The 18,903-nt window shown below is 40.7% G+C and overlaps 1 protein-coding gene across 26 annotated transcripts in view; it reads right to left on the minus strand.

The window, feature by feature from the left end:
* LOC101854308 (nascent polypeptide-associated complex subunit alpha, muscle-specific form) overlaps positions 1-18,903 on the minus strand; it is an 80,736-nt gene that overhangs the window by 24,658 nt on the left and 37,175 nt on the right. For 9 of the 26 annotated variants that reach the window (XM_005091763.3, XM_035973890.1, XM_035973886.1 and 6 more), the window contains exons 2-9: positions 17,322-17,498; positions 9,631-9,744; positions 8,909-8,974; positions 7,465-7,569; positions 5,974-6,147; positions 5,406-5,438; positions 4,106-4,222; positions 2,772-2,819 (exon numbers count right to left, since the gene is read on the minus strand). In XM_005091763.3, coding sequence (XP_005091820.1) covers positions 2,772-2,819; positions 4,106-4,222; positions 5,406-5,438; positions 5,974-6,147; positions 7,465-7,569; positions 8,909-8,974; positions 9,631-9,744; positions 17,322-17,351 — 687 coding nt within the window. In that variant the 5' untranslated portion in view covers positions 17,352-17,498. Of the gene's footprint in view, positions 1-2,771; positions 2,820-4,105; positions 4,223-5,405; positions 5,439-5,973; positions 6,148-7,464; positions 7,570-8,908; positions 8,975-9,630; positions 9,745-17,321; positions 17,499-18,493; positions 18,518-18,903 lie in introns of those variants that run through there. The other 17 variants (XM_035973895.1, XM_035973891.1, XM_035973884.1 and 14 more) reach the window with 11 other exon arrangements.

Here is an 18,903-nt window from a genome sequence, read left to right on the forward strand (position 1 = left end):
GTTTAATCTGGTTATAATACATGTACAATCATTAAAAGTAAATCTGAGCTCATGACTACAAGAATACAAGAATAGTAAAAATCGTGCAGTTTCCATTATCGTCTTGAATTCTTCATGCACAGACTGTATTCCCTTTTTGTTGCTCTTTTCAAAGACAGAAAGTCAGAAAAACATCATTTTGGAATCTCATTTCATTAAAGCATTTTTTCACCAATTTGGATTAGGAATCACTTTCGTCATTATAAGGTCATGCGGAGAAAAGTACAGCACTTGGCTTGAAAAAAAAAAAAGCTGAGATGACACACGCACGTTAACACCCACACAGGTTGATGCAATCAAGAGGAAGAAGACCCACACAGGTACATTTGAGCACAGAAGTTCAACAGTAACAATCTACCATTAAGGGGGACAGCAGTTCCTGTTCAATTGTGGATTGTGAATTCGTTTTGTCTTGCAAGTTGTAATGAATTCAAATAATGTAGGACATATATGACAACTTCCGAAATCAAAATAAACTTTTCTCTCTTTCGTCTCACTATGAAATTTCTTAATGGTATCGAATCGTTGGGGTCTCCAAATTTAATGTCCACCTCAGATGCAAACGAGCTAATTAATAGGAGAGAGTTGAAAATTCCATTAAAAAAATGAAGTTAAAAAAACACCCCGTCGAGGCTTTGAGTCAGTATATAGAACAAAAAATATCAATAAACAACCAACAGCCCTGAATGATTGAAAGGTAATGAGGAAAAGGGTCTGTTCAAATGGATGAAAAAGTTAAGAACCGAGCCTCTGTTAGTTCACAAAGACAAAATAATGTTAGACAAAGAATTAATGAATCCAAATATCAAAGAATAACATAAATTCACTAATCAGGAGAAAAATGATTGCTTACTACGAGCACTCAGAGTTTTGAAGTACATACTATCAACTGTGTTAGTTACTGAAATGAAAATGTTTGTCATTTTATAAGAGAGACGCTTTGATACCATTCCAACAGCTAGGATGATATAATTTCCAGGTTATAAATTGAAAAAAAAAAATCACATTGGACAACTGTACATGCCAAAAAAGAGTACATTTGAAGCACAAAGCAAGTGTGTTGTGCTATAAAACCAGGTGGGGCGGTTTGGGGGGGAGAAGGAGTAAGGAATGAGAGCAAGAAAGACCCAAATTTCAGCACATACATGCAAATATGGGCTACCAGATATTCAAATGAGTGTGAACATTAGAGGAAAGAGCTAACAAGACACAGAATTACTGGGAACGTGAGATAACTAGATCCCCAGAACACAGCATAAAAAAGGTAACACCACGCCCACCAGCTCCTTGGGGAAAAAGCAACAGCAAAACTTAATAATGAGAATCCTTAAAAAAATAAGGGTCTAAATTCCACGGCAAACTTAAAACATGTTATTGGACAAATTCAAATTCAAGAGTTCATGAATGTTGCCATCAGTCATCTTGAAGAGGATATTTATTCAGAAGTCATTCATTATAACTGTAACGTAATTGAAGATTTTGTAATGTCACCATTAGACTACAATTTTCAAAAAAAAGGAAACAACAGAGGAGTTCTGTATAAAAACCTTCTGACACAGGAATTAAACTGATGTGTTCTACACATGGCGGCAAAGTAACTAACCACTTACACCACAGATGCCGGTCAAGAGAAGTGTTTGCCTACATGCATAAAAAGCCATTGCATACGAGAGACGATTAAAAAAACAACAACCAAACTATTACTTTCTCTTTACTCTCCCTCCCTCTTTTCTGGTTTTCAATGTCTGATAATTTGAGACTGCTAGCTCCTGTTTGAGAGCACTGACAAAAACAGACCTGTAGAATACTTCTTGTCCCCAAATAGCCGGATTTTGAAAGAACTGACCCCCTCCACCCTTTCCACTTCCATTACTTATTTACAAGGACAAAACGTTTCTTCCTTTTTCATCTCCTCTGTCACACTGGCAAGTGTCACCAAAATTACATTTTCCTAGGACCAAAAAAGTCCTATGTGCAAATTTATTTCATCATCCTAGATCCTAAATTAGCACAACCTGCTCTTTTTTAAACTCACAGAATACCCACAATAAATGTCTATTTGACTTTCAGTATATGAGCGCTATTGGAATCCAATGTTTGTTATTTGACTGGGCCTCTTTCTTTGAACACTTCCTTGTCTGCCACTGCAAGAGGAACCAGGCATCCCTAATTGAAATACATTTTTTATGTAAAATACCCATCAGAAGTTCTAAGCAGTGAAAGTAAAAGTTGAGCTTAAAGTTGCTGCCTAATACCTTCATTTCAAAAAGGTTCCTACTGTCATTATGCCATCTCAGTGGCTGTTTTCTGCCACAGTCACTTATCACTGTTAGAGCTGATCAATGAAAATATTTTTTCCTCACTTCACTTGGGTGGGAATGGGTACACAGCTATAGACAGTGAGAGATCTTATCGGTTTGTTAGTGTTTGAGCGCTGAATCAGCTGCTTGCACTGAATGCTTCTCGGGGAGCTGAGAGTGTTTATGAGTGTTCTAAGGTCTGTGGGGGGCTGATAATATACATTGCAAAGCGCGATAGAGCTTGCTTTCGAGTGAGGATATGTGCTATACAAATGTTATTTATCATTATTTTTCCTTCAGCATGCCAAAACTGCATCAGCATGTTATGAGAAGTCATTCCTGTCAGACTAGTCAGAGCACACACAGGGATCATGTAACAGGCATGTTTATGGGCTGTGGGGATGGAAGGGGGAAGGGGAGGGGGGGGGTTACCTTGGCAGCCCTATCAAGAAGAGGGGAATTGAGTGAGGCAGGATTGAGCTGTCGATGAGAGTCGGGGAGATGGGGGAGGATGGGGGTAATGACAATATGCAGAATACAGAGAGGAACTTATTTGTACTTGGTTAATATTATACATGTATATTAGATATACATCATTGACATGTATATGCTCCCATTCCTACAAAGACCAACTTTAAACTAAGCCTCAAATTATTCTTGCCACAGGTTTTAAAATATCTTCTTGAAAAAAAAAAAAGAAAAACAACTGAAACTTACCCTATTTGACATTTAAAACATAGGAAACATTGGGTTTACCCACATATACCAAGAAACTATATATTTAAAGAAAAAAAAAAATAAATTAAAGCAATACAAAACAACCCCCCTCCCCCCCCAAAAAAAAAACCAACCAAACAACAAACAACAACTTCCCTAGTCTTCTCTAACTGGACGTAACCTGCACCTTCAGAGAGAAACACACCCTTCCCATAAAATATGTATAATAATATAAATGAGGAAAATAGTGTTATTATTCTAAAGCCATCTGCTGATACCACAAGCTTACTGCTACATGTCAACTGTAGTGAATGGGTACATATCATTATGAATATTTCTGTACAAACAAAAGGATAGAACAACCGGATTACACATTGTACTCTGTACTGGGGATTATGTTCATACATGTTTGTTTCTTCATAAGTAATAATGGAGATACAATGTCCCATATAAGATTCCAAGGGCCACACAAGACATTTATTCTATAAGTTCAGTCAGCCTACTGAACTAGAAGAAGAGGGGGTTACTTGAGAAAAGACCTGTTGTCGATTTATCTATTTGTACTTCAACAACTTTCTTTTGAAAGGAGTTTCATTTTTTAAAACTCTTCATGGTTCAAGAAATGTAATGAACATTAAATAAATTGTGAGTTATGCATATTTTAAGGAACGTTGAGGACACAAGTTCTTTCTTAATTAATCAAAATGTTGAGTTACAAAATTCAAGAAAGGTTTAAAATGTCTACGGGCTTGCCCACTTTTTCAGATAATAAAACACATTATCTCCCACATGCGCCTTTTAAAAAGCAGTTTCTTGACATCGACACTTATTGATAGAAATCCAAGTATAGCATAGGTAAAGAGCTGTAACAACGTCTTCCATGCTCTGGGGAAGCTCCACAACCAAGAAGCCCAAGAAAGAAAGTTGTTGCAAGCAAAAATCAGCCTATGTGTGGAGCTGCCAGTGTGTGAGCGTGTGTGACCTCTGAAAGACCTGCTCTGTACAGCCAGCAGCTAGTATGAGAATCCTTATACGTTTGGGTGGCTCACTTGATCGGCAGAATTCCTGGTTTCGCTGTGCTGGGACAATCGGCCAAACCGCTGGTCTAGGTCTGACATATCTACGATGGGCTCGTACTCAAAGGTGCCCGGGGAAGGAGTAGCTGCCTGCACATGACATTGATGAAGTGTTTAACATCCAAAGCTGACAGAATTATTATGTGTTCGACATGGTGCGGACAGTGAGACACGTCCTGTTAGTGGAGGTGGATGATGGACGGGCATGCTGAAAATTGAGGACATCTCGGTCACAACAGACATCTGGTGAGATGAGCTAGCTGAAGGCTTGACCAACACGAAAGCAGTGTTAATCACAGTGTCAAACAACAGAGACTTCCGTGACAAGATTTTGAAAGACATGAGTCATGAAACTGATGACAAAAAAACGACAACACAATGAACTACCAGTAAAGAGGAATCTACTCGGTGACAGAAATGAGAGTGAGAAGCATGAAAAAACTACATAAAAATGAAACAAGGAACAGCTTTCATTAGTGACTACCTCTGGCTATTTAATTTCATACATCCCTTTCCAAAAAGATACATAACAGTAAATATGAATTCAACTCTTGTCTGAAACAAAAGTAACAATAAATAACAGAACAACATCTACAAATACTGTTTTCCATGATATACTATTCCGATTGGGTTTTTTTTGGTTTTTTTAAAAACATTTTTCTTCAATTTTGTAGTAAAACATACTTACACAAAAGAAAAACATTTTCAAGGAACCACCCCCGACCCTCCAATGAAAAGAATAATCAAAACAAAAAAATGCTACAAAATGCAACAAATCAAAATGTAAAACAAACAGCTGAGGATAATAATAAAAAAGAGAGGTGAAAACATCAAAAGAGGCGGTATGATACAATGATGTAAATAGACAGACAGAACAACTGCTGCTGAACATGCACAATTCTCTTCCACTCTGACCATCAGCATAGAACTCGCGATGATCTAGAGTTCACTTAACACAATTAATAATATAACATAGCTGAGAATGTAATCTAATCTTTACCCATTACTTCGAGTCCCATTTAAAAATTGATCCATTTAAGAGAATTGTGACACGTCTAAAAAAAAAAAAAAAAAGAAGGTAAAAATGACATTTTGCAGAAATAGGTAATGGCTACAAAAGCAGTTTCTAAGAGTTTGGAAAGAAAAAGGGCAGCAAAACATTGAACAAAAATAAAATGCAACAGCCTACAAGCTGAGGGAGTAGGTAAATAATGCAACACAAAATTGTTACAGACAGCAGAAGTCCACAAGAAACAGAAGAAAAGGAATTCACCTTGGAGAAGCACTGGCTTTTAATGAATGTGGCCTAGTAGAGAAAGCAAAAGTCGAGAAAATCATCTATAATAAGGATGGATCAAGCAAAACATGTTTGTTCTGAGTAAGCATAGGACTAGCTTGCAAAACTAAACAGTAAAAGTAAGGGAAATGCTTAAGGGGGGTAGGCATGTGGTCCTTTTTCCGTGCTCTCAGTTAACTTGCACAGCACTCACTGGGTCTACATCACCCTCCATGCTACAGCGACTTGCAGGAAAGTCATGTCATAAGCAAAGGCATAGTATCAAGAAATCATTATTTGTCTGTACATATGTATGGCACATAAACAGCTCTATGGGGGTCGAAGCATACGACAAGACAACCAACTTGAAATTTGATGTGCTCGTTCAAACTCTGGATTAGTCACACCACTCGTGAAATGCATGGGGGTCACTGAAATTACTACAAGGAGGGGGTAAATCACAACACTTTAAAAATTGTGCTCTTGAAAAAGTTTCAGGAGGAAGAAGTAGAATTAATCAACTAGATTTGGGGGGAAAGGGGAGTGGTGCACGAGCTGGACTCACCTCCTCCTTAGCATGCGGCTTGCGCCGATTCTTGGGTGTGTTTGTTGGGCCATCCCATTCATGGTCCTGTCTGTGACCAGGGCCCCCACGACCTCTGCCCTTGTGCTCTGATTTGGAGTTGGTCAAATCTGACATGTCCACGATGGGTTCATAGTGTGAAGAATCTCGAAATTCCTGGAGAAATAATATTTGTGTTGAGTTGCAGTACACTGCGTTTTGAGCGACTAAAATGAAGCCATCAACACAACAACGAACTTTAAGTGCAGGGGAAAGAAGCAAGACAAATAGACAGAAACATACATATATATATAAGTGGGAAAGCAAAGAAGTAGGACCTACCAGTGCTACCTCCAACCACCAGCATGACACTTGCAGCATTTCAGTGCAACAGATTAAGATTATAAATAGTAACAACACAAACATTTAGAGATAAACTCGAACAAAGGTGTATATCACACCACAGATCTGGTCCATCACTGACAAGTAAATGTAACCATACATGTACATTCAGCATTCAATCTTGTTCTTTGTTTAAGTAGAGCTTTTGCGGTGCTCGCAACTGCATAAGGTCATATGAGCGCCAGAAGATTAGAGGTGTTACAAGAGAGTAACACGCAAAAAAGGAGGGGAGATAAAGATGATAGATGTTGATAGGAAAGAAGGAGCAAACCAAACCAGAGCACCCGCCAACCACCCCCATTCAATCTTGACTACAGGAGAGCTTATAAACACTGTAAAGTAAATTGATTTTCCAAGCCGTAACACATGCATAATAACAATGACCAGATATATCCCCCCCCCCAAAAAAAAAAATTATTTTTTTTAAATTAACCTCTACTAAAGACTTTCTTTTCTCTGAGAACTGCCTACACAAATCTAAAAAAATATTGATGAAAACAATGATAGAAATATTTACTCTCTCTCACTCGTCCATCGTCTCAGTACACTTTATAGACTTCTCTTTTCCAGTTGTGAGATCCCTAAGACCCACCACAAAGCATACAAGCATACATCACATACAAAGAAAATGAGGATGATAGATATTTAAAAGGAAAGAACTAAAAGCAGGACAATATTCCTTAAGCCTTTCTTCATGGCGAGTTGCCAAGACAATTGCAACATTTAACAGGGAAAAGATTAGTTTTACATAGAGTTTTATGGTACTTGCACCACAAATAGGCCTTATAAGAGCCGAACATTAGAAGTGATACTAGAGAGTAACATATACAAGACAAAGAAAAGAAGGAAAAGGGCTGAGGATGACATATGTTCATACGAAAGAAGGAGCAAACCACACCAGAGAGCTCGCCAACCACTCAAAGCAAAAAGATTAGAAGTAAAGCAACTCTGAAAAGAAATAAAGGAAATACATCAAATATAAATGCCTGCAAGTTAAAATGGTAGACTTTGACGGGCCACTGCCTGTTCATCAAGAACACATCACATTGGACACACATACTTCTATGATGAAAGAAACAATTAACAAAATACCACTGAAGACTTGGGTCTCTCTCGGGCAGGTCTGTTAGCCTCTTTTGTGTGAGGTTGACCTCTCCCACGACCCCTTGGCTTTGGTGCCCCCTCTGCAGGGAATGTCTGAGGAAGGAATAAGAACATTTTCTAAAATAAAACACACAATGATAAAAATGGTTATTCATCATTTGGCACTATTAAAAAATGACACATATTTTTTTCTAGTCTTGGTAAAAAAAATACACAGCACTTACAACACAATATGGTAATAGAAGCGCTGAAGATTAGAGGTCAAAAGACATCACAGAGGTTGAAGCATATATTTGAGCTGCACTTCTTTATAAAGAGAGTTGCATCTCCTCTAGGCAGGACTTCGGCCAGCTCAGTTTGCAAAACAGTATTTTTAAAAACAAAGCAAACCAGTTCTTCAACTACATAATTTGTGTTGGAAAGAGTTTTACAGCGCTTGCAACTGCAAACAGTCATATGAGCGCACAGGACACAGGTTGTACACATTTAAGCCTTCTCACTTTTGTAGGAAATGATTAAATTTTGAATTTTGCCTGGGTGTAAGCCGAAGCCTACTCTTATCGATTTAATGACCACCAGGGGATCTTTCATGTGCACAACTTGCACACGGGACCTCCAAGATTTTTTCGTCCTTACTAGACAAAGCAAGGTGTTCAATATTACCTACCCTAAGATGAGGGGGTGTGGCTGAAAGACAGCAGTGAGAAATGAGTTAGTTTTAGTAGAGGTTTTACGGTGCTTGCAACTGCATAAGGTCATATGAGCACCAGAAGATTAGAGCTGTTACAAGAGAGTAACAAACATAAAAAAGAAGTAGGGGAGATAAGGACGATAGATGTTTCATAGTAAAGAAGAAGCAAAACCCCACCAGAGCACCCGCCAACCACCCACTGAGAAATGAGTAGTAGTAGAAAAAGTGAGGAGCCCCGAAAAGCGGGGAAGGATGCAGAAAGTGGAGAGGAAAGCAGATGAAAGAACATGACTAGAGAGCAGGAAAGGAGGTGAAAGGCAGGAGACAATTTTAAACAAGAAAAGTTTGCACCACTGTCAGGTTTCGAATCTAGGATTTATTGAATGAGAGGCGAACACCGTACCTCAAGACCATGAAAACTAGAAAGAAAAATTACCGACAAAATAAATCTCCAAATTCTGTAAGAAAGACTTTACACTAAACCAAGAAAGCAGTAAAACAGGCACATCTTTCCCCTTAGTTTGATAAAACAAGCCCCCCCCCAAAAAAATATACTACTGTAAAAGTTGATACTAGAGTGGTGAAATGAGGCAAGAAGCAAAATACTCAGTCACAGCAAAGAACATCTCATCCATAGTCTTCTTTTTTGGCTATTGAAGAGCATGGTGGGTGACAGGAGACTTCACTTCACACAAAAATTAAATAAACAAATCGATAAAAATACAAAGGCACAGAACTCACTTTACTGTCAACAGCCTTCACTGCAATCCCAGCATCTTCTGCCTTTTTTTTATCAGCTTCTATCATCTGAAATAACACAAATCCGCATAATACAGTGACGCATAACAGAAAACTTTAAATCTTTTTTTTTTTTAAAGTAGAGGTTTTACGGCGCTTGCAACTGCATAAGGTCATATGTGCGCCAGAAGATTAGAGGTGTTACAAGAGAGTAACAAACATAAAAAAAAGAAGGGGAGTTAAGGACGATAGATGTTTGATAGGAAAGAAGAAGCAAACCACACAAAAGCACCTGCCAACCACCCACGAAAACTTAATCAAAAATATTTTCAAAAATACCCCCCCCCCCCCCATAAAAAAAGTCCCCTCCGCCCGAGAAAAAAAAAAGCCTTATGCCTCTAAAAACATTTCGTTTTACGTACTGTACATACAAGCTTCCCAATGAAGACACAGCACAACAGCAATACATCTGCATACTGCAAGTACTTTAAAACTTTTACAAGAAAAAAAGAAAAAAAGAGCCCAAAACAACAACAAAAGACTTAACACCCACACTTTCAACCAGTTTTACCCCTCCTTTTGCTTGAAAATTGTATGTTACACTCAAGTAACACATCTCTATTTCTCAGCATCTTCAGTGGCACTTATATGACCTGATTGTGTTGCAAGTGCCGTAAAACTCTTCCTAGAAAATCCTTTTAAAAAGTGATAGGAATCCTTCTCACCTGGTGCCTCTCACTGAGGGCTTTATTTCGCTGCCGGATCATGTCCATCTTCTGTGACAACAACGCCTCCCGCTCCTCCTTGGTCAGGAAGTCCAGGTTCACGTCTGTTGTTGCCTGCACAGATACAAAAGAAACCAATGTTTTGTTTTAGTAAGGTTATACGGAGCTCGCAACTGCATAAGGTCATAGGAGCGTCAAGGGGTGGATGTCAACAGAGAAGTCCTCACAGGGAATCAGACTTGCTCCGCTCACCTCTCTAGCCTCAGCAGCACAAAGACCGCTTCGACTATCAAGGCACCCCGGAAATAGTGGGTCAAAAGGGCGTGACAAACACACAAAAGAAGTAGAGGAAAATGACGATAGTAAGGATTAGGAAAGAAAAAGCAGCAGTTCCCTGTTGTAGTTCAGGCACAATTATGAGCATGACAATGTTAATTCAGCCCATTTACAATTCTACTGTGCACTAGAACGAGAAATGTCCTCCCTTTGGGAATGGCCTAAAGACACTTCAGTCAGTGGCACCGCAGGGGGGGGGGGGGGGGGGGTAAGAAGCCAATACTAATGTTTAGTTTTAGTAAGAGTTCCTCGGCACGTGCAACACAAAAAGATAGAAGTGCCAAAGAATAGATGTAACAAGAGAGTAACGCACACAATAAAGAAGGAGGAGAGATAAGGGTGATAGGAGTTTGATAGAAAAAAAGGAGCAAACCACACCAGAGCACCCGCCAACCACCCACAACAGTAATGAAGACTCAAGACAAACCAGCACAATGAGAAACAAGACCACAACACACAACACGACACCCCCCCTCCATTCCTTCAAGAAAATTCTTAACCCCCCCCAAAAAAAAAGAAACAAAGAACGACCAAGAGAAACAAAACTAAAAACAAAGAAAAGCAGAAAATGAAACAAAAACAAAACATGTTTTGTTTCAGTAGAGGTTTTACGGCGCTCGCAATGTCCAGACAATATCCATTTTGTGCTAGGGGAAGGAAAAAAGTGAGGCTGACTGACAGAAATAACTGAGTCAAGGTCTAGAAACAGAACCTTTCAGCGGCAACATTTTTTGTACTAAGTACAATCTCCGCATTTCAGCTGGGGTGTTGAACCCCAGTCAGCATGGGCTGGCTTTGACACGTAAAACAGCCTGCCTCCTAAATATGTTGAAAGGGTGTCAAACCTCTTATTGTGTGTGTTGCAGAACCGTGTTACGTGCTGGAGCCCCACATAGTGGCTTGGGACACTAGGCTAGGGACACTAGTGTCCCAACACTTGAAATCACTTTCCAGTTTACTTGTCTACTACTACTGGGACAAAAAAAAAACCCAAAGCCAGACGATTTAAGCTAACATTCAACAGAAAAAACAACGAATTTGACATCTGTTTTGAAAGATGATAAAATCTTGAAAAAAAAAGAAAATTCGAATTTTTACAAGTTTCCTCAAAACAGTATTTCTTTTAATAACTCATTTTCAACATGCTCTCATAAAAGCCTAATAAATCTACGCCATAATATAATATGCTCACAATGTTGATCCACGTCTAGTTTAGTGTGAGCAAAAAGAAGCAAGAAGCACGTCGACATAATAATGGTCATTTATTCCAAAAGTAAGACAGACAGAAACAAAAGGGAAAGTAAAGAAATAGGACCAACCAGTGGCACCCTTAAACCACCCGCAGACACACACACACACACACACACACACACACACACACACACACACAGAGAGAGAGAGAGAGAGAGAGAGAGAGAGAGAGAGAGAGAGAGAGGGGGGGAGAGAGAGAGAGGGGGGGTGAGAGAGAGGGGGGGTGAGAGAGAGACAGAGACAAAGTGAGAGAGACAGACAGACAGACAGACAGACAGACAGACAGACAGACAGACTATAATAAATAGCATTTGCATAGCGCATATCCCCACTCGAAAGCAAGCTCTATGCGCTTTACACTATATTATTACCCCGGCAGACCATAGAACACTCAGAACCATTGTCAGCTTCTTGGGAAGCATGCAGCGCAAGCAGCTGGTTAAGCGCTCAAACACTAACAAACAGACAAGATATTTCACTATCTATAGCCGGGTACCCATTTTCACCTGGGTGAAGTGGGGAAAATTCGTGTAAAGTGCCTTTCCCAAGGACACAACGCCGGGCCCGCGGCTCGAAACCCCGAACCCGCAAGCTCACGATTACGAGTCCGGTAGCTTAACCACTAGGCCACAGACAGACAGACAGACAGACAGACAGACAGACAGACAGACAGACAGACAGACAGACAGACAGACAGACAGACAGACAGAGTATAGAGACGGTTGAAGCAAGCATGCCCATGTTAAACCAATCGGCACATCATATTATAAAAAAGGGATCTGCTACTGTAATGAAAGTACGAAACAACAAAATCAAATATGCCAGCTGTAAGTGGAGGGGCCATAAAGCCTGTCCTTTTTACCGGTTTTCTTTTCTTTGTATAACCCTTAACACCTAGCAGTGTCGAGCAATGGCGAACTCACGTCCCTGCCAGGCCACACACAACAAAGCATAATGTTGGTTACAAGAAGTGTCTCTCATTTGTTGGGATTTTTAAAATGAAAATGTTTTTTTATGCCCACATCGACACAATTTAGATCATTTAAGGCATCCTGGCAAAAAGACCGAGACTCTCGATAAAAAAAATTCTCCCCACTCAGGAACCGAACTGGAGTCTCCTGACGCGACAGCGAAGCGCCTAATTGCTAAATCACAGTCCCCGGCTTCTCGTTTCAACTATATTTCATAGCATACACGCTGTTTTAACAAAATGGGTTTTGAGTTTGGGCAAAGAAAAGCACATAAAAAAACGGACATGAAGTGCCAGCTTCAATTGCTTCTAAATACTATTGTGACAGAAAATGAAAGTCTGTGGTTATTTTTATATTTGAATAAGCACAGGTGAATCGACCAAACAAAGTTCAACAGTTCAAATATCTAAGATACATATTTAAAAACCCGAAAGCTGGTGTTAAGAATAATTTCATGAAAGGAAAAGAAATAAAAGAAGGTAGTGCCTGTATGAAATCCGATAGTGCAAGTGTAAGGGCATGTGTTCAATTTTATATGAGACTGACAGGACGGAGCAAAATTAAATGTGTTGAGAACCTTGTTTAGTTTAGTTTTAGTAAGTTTTATGGCACTTGCAACACAATAAGGTCATATAAGTGCCGAAGATTAGAAGTGTTACAAGAGAGCAACAAACACAAAAAAGAAAGAGGGGAGATAAAGACGATAGATGTTTGATATGAAAGAAGAAGCAAACCACACCAGAGCACCCGCCAACCACCCACTGAGAACCTTGGAAAATCCATACAACTATCTGAGTTCAAGAACACCCAGTTTGGGATTTGAACCGTGGACAATTGTTCTTTAGTCCAGCATGATACCAGCTTAGCTGAGCAAACAGAGCACCTTCTCAGTAATAAAAACAACGAGAAAGAGACAAATGCAGTTGAATAGACACCAAGGCCTTGAATAATACATTGCTCTCAATAGAAACACAAGGTAAAAGAGGCACATGTAGATCAAGAACAACTTGGAACCAATGGGTGACGGAGAAAAAATTGGTTTAGTTTAGCTATAGATTGGTCAGAGGTTGACGGCACTTGTTGTAACACACTTGATCCATATACGTGCCAAAGCCCAGAGGTTTTAAAAGAAAACAACATACAAAGAAAAGACGGAGGAGAGACAATGACAACAGAAGTTAAGTTTGGTAGAAAAGAAGGAGCAAACCACATGAGAGCACCCGCCAACCTCTCACAAGATAACGATAAACAGTATCAGTGCAGACGAAGAAGAAGAAGGGAAAGAGAGAACAAACCATATCACATAGCCCGCCAACCACCTACAAGACAACTGTACACAGTACAAGTGTAAACAACGAAGAATAAGGCGCGTCATTAAAGCAGTAAGAGGAAGAGCTCGAAACAGCGGCGCACTCTCCCGTAATGATCTCCACGCCAGAGTCCGGTATGTGGAGCTTTCAGCTGTCAGCAACGCAGGTACAGGTAGCTGTGTTTTTTTTAGTTTTTTTCAAACTGCATTGTACCTCTGTACAGGCCACAACATCACCAGAGTGCCAAAATCTCCGCCAACAGTTGCACGATCCACCCCCCGGCGCCCCAACCTATTCAGTGGGCATGGCTCCCCGGGGAGAGAGACCCACATGCCACACATTCCTGAGGCAATTGAGATGATCGATAAATGTCCCGGCGGATTCGCCGGGTTGGCCGGTTCCCTCTTCTCCCTGGCTTAGGATACGACACATGATGTTGTCCTCGTGTTGTAGTTCACGGCAAGTCGGGATGATTATAATGGGTATACATTGTATATCGCCATGAGCTAATTATAAAGGAGGTCGTAAAAGTGGAAAGTAAACGTTTAGTTTTGTTTTAGTAAGACTTTCATGGGACTTTGCAACACAAATAGGCTATAAAGTGTAACAGAATTACACTTTTGCAAAAAGGAGAGTTAAAAAGGATAGATGTCTGATAGAAAAGAAGGGGCAACCCACACTAGAGCACACGCCAAGCATCCACGAAAAAAATGTAGTTTTAGTTTAGTAAGAGCTTTACAGCACTAAAAACACAGTAAGGTCATAACATAAGTGCCGAAGAATAGAGGTGTCACAAATACAAAAAGAAGGAAGAAAGATAAGGAGGATCGATGTTTGATAGGAAAGAAGAAGTAAACCCACACTCCAGACCACCCACTAAACACCCATCAGACGAAGTAGACAGAGCAGGGGTCATCTGTTAATCAATAAAGCACTGAAGGTACGTCCCCGTAGACTGGGTTCCTCGTCTGTTTCCATCTATTAGAAGTAAGCTAACGTGGGGGTGAACGCAGCCTCGCCAATTAATTATTAATGGACTGTAGATCACAGGACAGCGCCCACCCATCGTCCATGGGTATGAGGCAGTATGGGAAAATAGCATACTGTACAATAAATGTAGTGTGGGGCGGAAGACACGGGAGCCATCGATTTGGGGGGGGGGGGGGAGATTGATAAAATCTAATGCGTAAAATTCCAAAGCTTTAAGGTCTGCTGTGATCTTACGGAGGGTTAAATGGTTAATAATAGGACATTTCGTCATATAAAAAAAGTCCGGACTGGCCCAAAGAGCAGATGACACACAGCACGTCGTAGCCTGGTGGTTCTTACATAATAAAACATTGGGATTTTTTGGGGGGAAAGAGGGAGGGGGTGGGGTATTTACCTGTCTTGGAAATTCGTCATTATCAAGATTCGTTTTCTGTAAAGGGGACAGAGCAAATTTTTAGTCCTTCACTACTTCATATTCACTACAATTTACTTCTCCGTTGCCCTGAATGCTTCGTCCAAACAGGTGATGCTATCTCAATAAACATCCCGGCTCAGTGTTCTCACAATGTTTAAAAAACAACAACAAAACAAAACCAAAAAAACACCAACACCACAAATGCTCCTACACGAACGCAAACAGACACACGCCATTAAACAGGGTCCACCTGTAGCTACTAAAAAAACGCGATTGCGCGCGCGCGCACACACACACACACACACACACACACACACACACACACACACAAGCACACACTTAAGACATACAACGAAGAGCGCATTAGAAAAAAAGTTTCATACTGCAGACTTACTAAGAAGAAAAGGGCTGCAAATACTCGGATTTATTTGCAGAAAACCCACTTCAATTGCGTATGGCAGTGAAAAAAATACATAATAACAAAATGAAATAAACACTTTTACATAATTTAAAACTATTTAGATCTAGAACAACGGGATCTTTAGTAGAAAAATATATAAATAAATAAGATTAAAATATTAAAAAAAATAGCAAACAAACAACAAGAGAAGCAAAGTAAATATAAAATCTGATCTACAGAATCCAGGTTGCCCTCGGTTTTTGGCTTGGATGGTCCAACACAACTGGTAGGTACTGCTTCTTTTCTTTTCGTCTGTCGTTTCTGTGTGCCTAATTTGCTTTGATTTTTGTTTACCCCGGGTTAACTATTTAGGCAGTCATCGTGTCCACACACTCCTCAATCCTCATTGCCAAATCCAAACTAAGACACGAATACTGATCACGACAAGAACACACACACACACACTCACACAAACACCTATTACTTACAATCTTAATACGTACTGAGACACTGACACACGTGTGTGTCTGCGTGTGTGTGTGTGTGCCTGCCAACACTACAAAATGCCTGCCAATACTGAAGACAGCTGTGGCGTTTACCCATCGATCTCACTGTGCATGCCACAGACGCACAGAAGTCACAGATGTTTTATCATTTGAACATGCAATACGGCTTTCTTCTTGCAAGCCAAGACTACGGCGTCCTATTATCTTCAAGTGCATATTATTCTGTTGTCTGGTCCGATATAATTATGATATACGTTTAATGCCCGCTTCGACCTCAGTAGGTTTTTTAAAAATGAGAGAGACAGGGAGAGACAGACAGAGAGAGGCAGACAGAGAGAGAGAGAGAGAGAGAGAGAGAGAGAGAGAGAGAGAGAGAGGAGAGAGGAGAGAGAGAGAGAGAGAGAGAGAGAGAGAGAGAGAGAGAGAGAGAGAGAGAGAGAGAGAGAGAGAGACGTATAGGACCTTCATTCTAAACACATGACAGGACAGAGCCAAGAGGGCCGATAATAATGAAAGCTCAAAGATTAATAGAAAAGAATGCCCCGATCGGAAATGAAATCAGGGACACCCGCATCCCCACAGTCCGGCACGTTGCCGACTGAGCTCACTGCGCGCCTCTTGTTCAAGGAAAGGTTTATTTTTAGTTCAAGTTTAGAGTTATAAGGTACTTGCAAACAAGTATGTCATATTAGTGCCAAAGATTAGAGGTGTCACAAGAAAAGAGTAACATACAATTGATGAATTGATAAAAGACAGAGGAGAGATAGGGAAGATACACGTTCGATTGGAAAAAAGGAGCATCCCCCAACCAACGTTCTTTGTAAGCAAGGAACACATACTAATTCCGACACCAAAGAACCACAGGGTAATTCAATCCATTCTACCAAGGGATCTATTCTATGTATCTGTTTACAATTATATGAAGGAAAACCACGTTGAAACCTTCCCCGGCCACACACAAACACACACACAAACACACTTTCCGCCACTCAGCAAACGGGTCCGTACATTTGACAAAAACACACTATCTTATCATTAGGTCGATATTCTTTTATTTCGTTAAGAACAGCTAGATCTAGTTGTTTCGCGTTTTACAAAACAAAAAACAAACAAACCCAGTCAAACGCACAAAAGACCTGCTGCTTCAGATTACTTTAAAAAAAAGAAGTTTTCACAACCCCATCCACACAATTTCAGTTTGGACCAAGGAGCTTAGAACTTTTAATCTCCTTGGTTTGGACGCGGGGGTCCGATTCCGCCTGTCGGGTCCAACCCCGGTTGAGAGGGATACAACAGCACAGCAGCAAGAGTAGACCGAGATACTCGTAAAAAATTCTCCCCACTCGGGAATCGAACTCGGGTACCCTGCATGCAAGCAATAGCGAGGCCCCCAACCACAACACCACATGTGCTGCTTGTTTCAGATGAACAATACAACAATTTCAAGAACAAATTAATGTTAACTGACGTTGGCGACAATAAAGGGCCGATAACAACAGACTTGAGACTCACCGTTACAGCGGACTTTGGCCGGGCAGCCATGTTGAGCTATCTCTTTCTTGGCCTTGCAGACAAAGGCAGTAGTAGTAGCAGCACAGCAGTGTTAGAGGCAAAAGCTAGGCTTCCTTTCCCCTCTGGCACTGTGCTGGCTTGTGAGAGGTACGATGATGGCCCACTGCTGAAAGTTTTCTGAAACGAAACAGGGAAAAATAAATTAAGAAAAAAAAAAGTTACACATGGCCATGTCAAGTTCTTCATTCATTGTTATCTTTCACGTGATTGGACCCTTTTATACAGCTTCTGGTATTAAAAATACAACAAAACAAAAACAATAAAAAGGAGTTGTGTGTGTGTGTGTGTGTGTGTGTGTGTGTGTGTGTGTGCGCGCGCGTATGTACGCGTGTGTGTTTGTGTGTGTGCGTGCGCGTATGTACGTGTGTGTGTGTGTGTGTGTGTGCGCGGGCGTATGTACGTGTGTGTGTGTGTGAGTGAGTGTGTGAGTGTGTGTGTGTGTGTGTGTGTGTGTGTGTGTGTGTGTGTGTGTGTGTGTGTACGCACGATAAAGGGACGGGGGTTTTGTTGCAGAAAGATGGCGGAGGGGGGTGGGAGGATTTCGATTCGCCAACATAGCCTCAGCCTGATACAAATATACAAACACTATCATTTCTATAATATGTTCTCTTAAACTTTAAACGATGCACACAGTGCCAATGTTATGCCTTTGTCAGAGTCACGGCCAACCAGATTTTTTCTTCGTGGAAGTGGCTAATGGTTCTATTTTGGCATAACACGACCGTCTCGCGACCTTAACCCCCCACCCCCCTAAAAACAAACAAACAAACGTGTCTGATTTTGAAAGTCAGTCTTAACTTACAAGAGAGTGCAAATTGTGAAATGGAAGAGGCCTTAGCAATATTATCTGGTTATTTAAACGGCATGACGTCCGCTGTAGATCTTCCCTACCATAAGATTAGTGGAGTGGCTGGAAGAAAGCAGTAAGAAGGAGCTAAAAGGTAGCAATAGAAAGGCTGCAGAAAGAGGAGCCCAGAGGAGGGGGCAAAGAGGTGAGGGGGTGGGTGCAAAAAATTGGAGACAAAAGCAGACGATAGAACATTGTTAGAGAGCAGGGAAGGAGGGGAAAGGAGAACTTTTTTTTTTAGAGAAGAAAAGTTTCCGTTACTAACCGGATTCGAGCCCGGGACACGAAAATATATTGGATGAGAGGCGAACACCTTAACCTCAAGGTCATGAGAGCTCCAAGTTACACGACTACAGGTCTGGTAGCTTACAAGACAGTAGTCACAAAACAAAACGATAAATTATGTTTTACAGGAAAGTGGGAGGAAAGATCACAACAAAGCACCCGCCAACCGCCCACACCTGTGACATAATTTGCAACACACGTGGCTTGGAACAATGGTATAAATCCCCTACTGCGTGGAAAGAGTTAAAGGGACACTGACCAGTAGCAATGACTGAAGTAGTAATGGGAAAGGAAATTGATAGCTGGACAGGGGAATCCGCGACACGCACACACGCGCGCGCACACACACACGCACACACGCACACACACACACACACACACACACACACA

This window comes from Aplysia californica, unplaced genomic scaffold (assembly GCF_000002075.1).
Source record: "Aplysia californica isolate F4 #8 unplaced genomic scaffold, AplCal3.0 scaffold00035, whole genome shotgun sequence".
Taxonomy (NCBI): Eukaryota; Metazoa; Mollusca; class Gastropoda; order Aplysiida; family Aplysiidae; genus Aplysia; species Aplysia californica.